Source organism: Triticum urartu, chromosome 4 (genome assembly GCF_003073215.2).
Source record: "Triticum urartu cultivar G1812 chromosome 4, Tu2.1, whole genome shotgun sequence".
Taxonomy (NCBI): Eukaryota; Viridiplantae; Streptophyta; class Magnoliopsida; order Poales; family Poaceae; genus Triticum; species Triticum urartu.
In genome coordinates, this window is record NC_053025.1 from 19,440,240 (window position 1) to 19,447,944 (window position 7,705).

General features: G+C 38.9%; 1 protein-coding gene across 1 annotated transcript; it reads left to right on the forward strand.

Annotated features, from left to right (window-relative positions):
• Nucleotides 1–331: 331 nt before the first annotated feature.
• On the forward strand, nucleotides 332–2,455 carry LOC125554550 (wiskott-Aldrich syndrome protein homolog 1-like). Its single transcript, XM_048718074.1, has 3 exons — nucleotides 332–372; nucleotides 420–1,131; nucleotides 1,584–2,455. Exons 1-3 carry the CDS (start codon nucleotides 332–334, stop codon nucleotides 1,650–1,652), a joined length of 822 nt encoding a protein of 273 aa, XP_048574031.1. The 3' UTR covers nucleotides 1,653–2,455.
• Nucleotides 2,456–7,705: the final 5,250 nt, after the last annotated feature.

Here is a 7,705-nt window from a genome sequence, read left to right on the forward strand (position 1 = left end):
TTCAACTCGTTAAGTGCCTTCATTATACTCTCCTGTGACGCGACAAGCTCACGGCTGAGCATGTCCACATCATGTACCGGTAGCTGCTGCTGGACTGTTTCTGGAGATGGGTCTCGTACATACGCCTGGCAAGTCAAATATTTGAAATCATCAATAAAGAATGGTTAGATGATATATGTATATATGCATGTGTTTGAAATGCTCATGGATGTTTTTGTAATCTTGCCTGGTTGGTGCTCGTTTCGCCTTTGTCAACTTCATCATAGGCCGCAAAGTTGCACGAGGACTCGTAGTGGCTGTTCCACCTAGTCATGGCTGGAACTTCAAAATAATGACAAGTATAGGTTATTATGACAAGGACAGAGCTATTTTGTTACTAGTAACAGAATATTATTCTGTTACTATCGCCTCCTATATAGGGCCGATGACAAATCCCACCTTCGTCCCACCGGCTCCGGCAAAACCTTATCCTCTGTCCCCGGCTTCGGAACCACCACTCCCATCCCACCGGCTCCGGCCGCTGCCCCCGCTCCCGGCTTCGGCCGCTGCCCTTGCTCCTGTCTGCCCTGGCTCCGGCCACCGCCCCGCTCCCATCTGCCCTGGCTCCGGCCGCTGCCCCGCTCTCGTTCCCCCGGCTCCGGCCGCCGCCCCGCTCCCGTCTCCCCCGGCTCCGGCCGCCGCCCCGCTCCCGTCTCCCGCGGCTCCGGCCGCCGCCCCGCTCCCGTCTCCCTCGGCTTCGGCCGCCGCCCCGCTCCCGTCTCTCTCGGCTCCGGCCACCGCCCCACCCTTGTGTATACTAGGTTCAGCTGCCACCTCGTCCCCATCTCCTCCACGACCCCATCGTTGTCCAGCCTGCCTCCCCAATCCACCACACGTTGCCACTACAGCTCCAGCATCGCCCTCTGCCTCCTAAGCTCACGGTCCATTCAAACTCAGCCACCATGCCGTTCATCACCACCACCAAAGCCCATTCATTTGGCTCCATTCGTGCAGCTGCCAACGCGGTCGCTGGGGCTAGTCAACTGTAAGATCTGCAGCTCATCAGTCCAACTTCTTCCTCCGCCACCGGTCACTCAAAAAAGAGTCGCTTGCAGGCCACCCCGCGCTTGGCCCCATGATCCAGCATTTTTGGTATAAATTTGATGAATCTTCTGATGCTCTGTTCTTTTTCATCTAGAGATTTCTGCCAATATTGACTGTTTGTATTGCGTGTACCAGTTTAATTTTTTAAAGACTCAAGCCCAACTTGCAAACCAATAGCAATCCTATAGTGCAACATGCATCAGATTAAAAAATAGCAAACTTGAGTTGAAGCAAGGAAACATAAAATTGCAGAAAGCAATTCGAAAAGAACTTGTATTGGAAATTGACAGAAAGTTTCGAGTCAAGAAAACGAAAATTTCAAAGAAGCAAAGATAAGTTCAGATACCCCCATCTTCCATGGAGATTGCGAGACCTCATGATTTTTGCTTGAGGATTTCTCCTTTGGGTCTGTCCACTGTATTTCCTGTATAGCGGCGTCCTTTTTTTCTAGTGTTTCTCTTTTGATGTTGTTAGATGTGTTTAACCCACTAATGTTCCAGGTTTCTCTATTTTATGTTACGATGGTAGTGACATTGGAGAAGAAATGTGTGTTGAGGTACAAGTCTTGAATTTTTGGAGGTTCAATGCATTGCTGCTGAAAGGTACATTCTCTCAATAGTATAATGCAATTTGTTAATAAAAATAAATAGTGATTCCATATGTATTATACGAGTGGTTCATACAAAAAAAGAAGCAAAAAGCTGTGATTCACTATGTATTATATGTCCAAATTTTGTTTTATTCAGCATAAGGCTTCCAAGCATGGTTCAGTTTCAGCACAAAGGCTCAGTTCAACAGAAACCATGCCGACTTGGATACCGACTTACCACTTAATAAGTTACTGGACTGACCAAAACTTTCTGTAGTACTAGTCGACATCACTATTCAAGATAAATTTTGAGCTATAAGTTCCATTTTTCTTCCTTCCTGTTTTGATACATATTTAGGAATTACCTTTGTTAATTTTGGCATCCCCCGAAGCCTTGCACCCCCAGAGAAGCCACCCGCTGGATCCAGTAGGGCAACACTGTTGACACCGATGTCGTAGTCCTCCGGTGTCGCCTTTCCCATCCCTGTCCAGGTATAGGACTCGCACCAGTCCAGATCTTCCTAGCTTCTCCGTTCAAGCTCCTCGTGCCATGCTTGATGGCCAGTTCATCATTATAAACATAAATTTCTTTCAGTTCTGAAACGTGTACAGTTCCAGGAACATTGTTGTGCAGACCAAAAAGTGTGCGATGGATATTCTCTTCACATTTTTTGTGTTTTGGAGTAAATCAACATAGATTGTTGACACATTAGCTTCTAATTTTTTGCACTGGATTTGGAGATATGAACAATGATTGATTTTGATTAGTACTTGGTTGTGTGATATTTTTGAAACTAGGACGACCTTGACCTTCGTCTGCTCTTATCGTTTCCAGCATCATCCAGGACAACCTCGACCTACTACCACTAGTTGTTGGTGCACCTCCTATTAGCCGCTAGCTATTACCTAGTGACCTTCGGCTTGCAAGTTTAGGAATTGGCTATGATGTTGTGTGGGCATGCAACATAATTCTAACGAAATAAATATGGAAGTTCATATATGAAGCATAATAATGCTGCGCACTCTGTTATAAGTTCTAAGGAAATAAATATAGAAGTTCATATTTCAAAACAAATGAAGTATTTTGGAGGTAAAACAAACTATTTCGAAGTACATAAATTATATTTAGGTATCTTTGTGTACTTCAATGTTACTGTACATGAACTTGTTCTTTTTATGTGAACTTGTACATTTGCCCATCCGACAAACAATTTGATTTGCACTTTTTTGGCCATATCTGACCTGTCATATTTCTCTAGTTCCATCTCGTTCTTGAGTTCTTCTGACCAAGAGCTAGTAAGATCAAACATGAATTTATACCAGTTCAAAAAACAGATTGTTGGGAAATAAGATTAAGACCAAAAACCAGAAAAGTTGTACAAAAAGAAAGTTAAAAAGCGTTTCGTTGGGACCTATATAAGAAAACAATTTGCTGATCAATCGAGAGGAGGAGGTGTAGCCGGTCCACCCGATCTCCGACATCTTATTCCACCTACAAAAAAATCTTTTTGAGTTCTATTGTTCGTCATAGGTTCACCGCTATTACCTCAGTGCAAAAGTGCCAAAAATTATTTACTATTGATTCATTTTTTATGAGAAGGTGTTAAGATGGTACATGTAGTTGGACATCTCAAATATATTGTAATGTATTTTTTGCATAGTACCTTGAAATTATGTTAGCAATTCTGAATTGCTATTGTGCTTGAAACTGAAAATGATTCTGTCACTTCTCAATCCTCGTGGACTTGATGCTTAAAATACTTCCAGAATGAATTGATTCTTGTTCTTTCAGGATCAGTTCAGCAAATAATTTTTTAGTCGAGTCCAATTTCAAATTCTCATTTTAGTTTAGTCAAAAGTTTCTTATTTTAGTTCAGTATAATATCCAAGTTTATTCTAGTTCAATTCTTATTTTAGTTTTAGTTCATTTCAATTCTTATTTTAGTCAATCTATAGTCTATGGATTTCATTTGGCCTAGATTGCTAGATGTACTAACTTGTTGTGCCAAGGATATCTAAAACATTAAGTGTTGCTACTATAACTCGTTCATTGTTTCACGCCTTCCCACAAACGCGCGCCCCCACCTCCCCATCGACGTGCGCCGCCCCTAGATGTGGTGCTGATAGTAGTAGGCGCTGGTTGTGTTGGATAAAGTTCCTAGGAGCTCCTGTGATTTATACATGGAACCCAGATGATTTCGTTTCTTCATTCCCCCAAGTGCTTCAATGTTGGCTCCTTCTTGGCTAGTTCGATCGCTGTTGGATTAGGTGGGCATAGGTGTGGGTTTGCAGGAGCATGGAGGTGGATGGATACGGGGAAGTTGGCACCGCTCTTGTGTTATTTTCTCTGGCGATTGAGAAATTGATACACTCTTTTTAATGCGTAAGTTTATCTGCTCACAACATGTTTGTGTGAAAGCCAAATAGCTTGAGAATAGTAACCTGTTTGAGCTTAGCTGAGAGGATTTTGAATCATTGTGTGAGGCAGTGTGGACATGGCCTTGAGATAATGCATGCTGCTTTATTCATAAAGAGACGGTGTTGTTGATTTTATTCATAGGAAACTAAACCAAAACAGTGGTTGCTACTAGTGTTTGGAAATTATAATTACTAGAACTCTGATTTCTCACCCTTTTAATTGCTGGCTAATTCTTGTAAAAAGTAGTGTTTAATCTTGCTAATTACTTTGATGTGATGCCTAGGTGGTCAGTCCACCTCCTGCAACCAACACCGGACGAATTAGTGCAGTGTGTGTGTTTAAAAAATTCAGTTTTATATTGTATGGTAGTTCACCGTATAGAAAATTTGTAATAGTTTGGCCAGAATAAAGTTCGCATAGTTCATACTCGCGAGGCAGTAATGTTCAATGAGAGAAAACCATCAGTTCAAATATATATGCAGGAGGTTGAGCGCATAAAAAAAATGTAATTTTTCTTTTGGCGCGTTTAATTTTTCAGTATCCAGTACATTAGTTTAGTAGTTGGTACTAACTACTCTAGTTTTTTGTTTGATGTACCTGTGGTGTCTAGTTTCTTCTGTCAGTTCAATTTCTAAATTTCATCTAGCTCAATTCATATTGTAGCTCCAATTTAGTCCACGTGGTTAATTGTTGGCTGGTGTGTGTGTGCAGGGTACAGTGACATTGAGTAGGCGCGAAGTGTATCACTCCAGCACGCTAAGCTCCAGTGCATGTCAACGTCTTCTCCACTGCAATGGAAGCTCCTCTATTCCAGTTGAGCACTGGTCATCGTCCAAGTTGAGCACTAGGTGCCGTCCAAGTTCAAAGAGGGTTGTATGCAAGTACATAAGTTTGTTGTAGTGAGAAAAATGCGGGGTTTTAACAATATTCTGTATGATTCATTTATTCAACCTTATAACTTGGCAATATTCGGTCTATTTTTCTATGATGAAGGCACATGTGAAGTCCTGTGCAATCGTTATCCCCCTAGTGCTTCAAAGATTCATATTTTGTTTATTCAAATGTGGTGTGCGCCTGTTTGATGAGGTAAAACAAAGTAAAATAGTGAAAATGTTATTAAAGAACTTAGAAGTACAAAATGTAGAAAATAAAAAAGTTCTGATTCCTTTCAGGTAGGAAATTTAGAGAAAACATTAGTTTTTAAAAGAATAAAATGGTAAAAATGTAAGTCCATTCAACTATATAAACAACAAAGGTACGATGGTGATGACACCGTCAGTAAGGATAAGGATGGGAAAGAAGATTAAAAACTAAAACTAAAAGAACATCAAGTGATTATTTTTTGAGAAGTACAAACTCTCTAGTACCATGAGTACCATAAATTAAAAATTAAAAATTGCATCAGTTCTAACTCAAGGGATAATAAATTTGCAAAAAAGAATTGTAGCAGTAAAAGTTTGGAGGAAAAAATCAATTTAATAAATGGAAAGACCACATGTTTAGAACTACAAAAGCTGTAAGTTCAAACATGATGTCTCAGATAAGTTTGGGAAAAATCTCAAACAAAAGAAAAACCCACGGAAATTCAAATGGTAAAAGTTCAAGTCGTAAAACGCAAGAAGTCCGAGTATATGATGGATGTGGGAGTTATTTTTACATTAACTGTTCGGTGCTTCTTTTTATGTAATGTTTTATGTTTTCAAGTGCTTGATGAAAATTTATGTTCCTAGTAGTTCATGTATTATTGCCTGAGGAGTTCATGTGTTACTGGCCAGTAAGGAAACCTATTAATCACTCTCTCAAGTGTGATGAAAAAATGGGCAGTAAATTGATGAAAAAATATTATCGAGTTCGAAACACGCCGAGACATGCGACAGCCACCCCAGTTCGGGCGTAGTAAGTACCTCAGTATGAGTTAAAAACGATGGTCCGTTCGGAATAAAAGAAATGACAGAAATTCAAATTGTAAAGTTCAAGCAAAAAAAGAAACCCCATGAAAATCCTGCTTAGTAAGTACCTCAGTACAAGTCGTAAAATGAGAGAAGTTTAGAACAACGTTGTCAAAAAAATGTTGAGTTAAAAAAATAAACAAAAGAAACACATTTTCTTTCTGAATAAAATATCATTCAGTTCGATGATGCAAACCATACAAGTACAGGGGCGACGATACAGTAAACCGTTGAAAACTTACGAGAAAAATATTACAAAAAAACAGAGCAAAGTCTAGTTAGTGAAAACACGCTTAGTACAAACCCATGCAAGCATCAGTACAAGTACCCTTTTTAGGAACCATTCAAAATTACTCTACAAAAAATAGCTCAGTACAAACATACATATATATCAGTACGACTACTCTGTTTTTCACACGAGAAAACAGCAGGATCCGTCATGCCGTATTCAAAATTACTCTTAAACGGTTGTGAAGTAGAGAAAGCGTTCAACATGACTAAGTTTTGCATTCTCGATAGCTATCCAACGGTATATTATTTGCCATATTTCGACAAACTTTTTTAAAAAATCGCATTTAAAATCGAATTTGACTGTATTCGAATTAGTTTTTAAACCGTAAGGAATTAGAAAAACATTTCTATACGAAAACGTTGCGCATTTTACATAGCTTTCCAACGCCGTATCATTTGTGTCAATCCGATAAACCGTTTGCAAAAAATCGCGAAAATACGTTTCGCCCAAAATTTCACCGTTTTTCAAATTACTTTTAAATCATATAGAATTAGAAAAAACAATACATATATGGAAGATGCGTATTTTCACCAGCTTTCCAACGCCATCTTATTTGCTCAATTCCGACAAACCGTTTGAAAATTGAGTCCAAAATACGATTCACGTTTTCGGTTTTGAAAAAAATGGTTTTTTCAAGACTGCTCCTAAACCATAATGATTTTGCAAAAACGTTCAATATACTTGAAATATGGTTGTTAAGAGCTTTCCAACGATATATTACATGCCACGTTCCGACAAAAAAATAAAAGTTTTTGAACTAAAGAAGACGATCTCTTAAACACAACTGAAAGCATCAGTTCAACCGCTTCAAAAACATCAGTACAACCACCTGAAACCGTCAGTTCAAAAAGGGTAACAGAATAATATTCTGCTACTAGTAACAGAATAGCCCAGATGTATATATATAGCATCACAATGTCAAACAAGAATTTCCTTAGTGCTAACAAAGAAATTCCTTAGTGCAAACAAAATATATGTATATATATATCATCACAAGTTGTATCCATGTCCATCTTTGCTATGTGTTGCAAGTTGGAAAATGATTTGTAAGTTGGTAATATTGACTTGCTGATGAAACAAGAATAACAAATAAGTTGATAATAATGCCAATCAAAGTATGGCGAGCGATCTAATGCCAATCATCACAATGTCAAACAAGAATTTCCTTAGTGCTAACAAAAAATATATATAGCTAGCATCAGAAGTTGCATCCATGTCCATCTTTGCTATGTGTTGCAAGTTGGAAAATGATTTGTAAGTTGGTAATATTGACTTGCTGATTAAACAAGAATAACAAATAAGTTGATAAGAATGCCAATCAAAGTATAGCAAGTGATCTACTGCCAATCATAACAATAATAACAAGCAAGTTG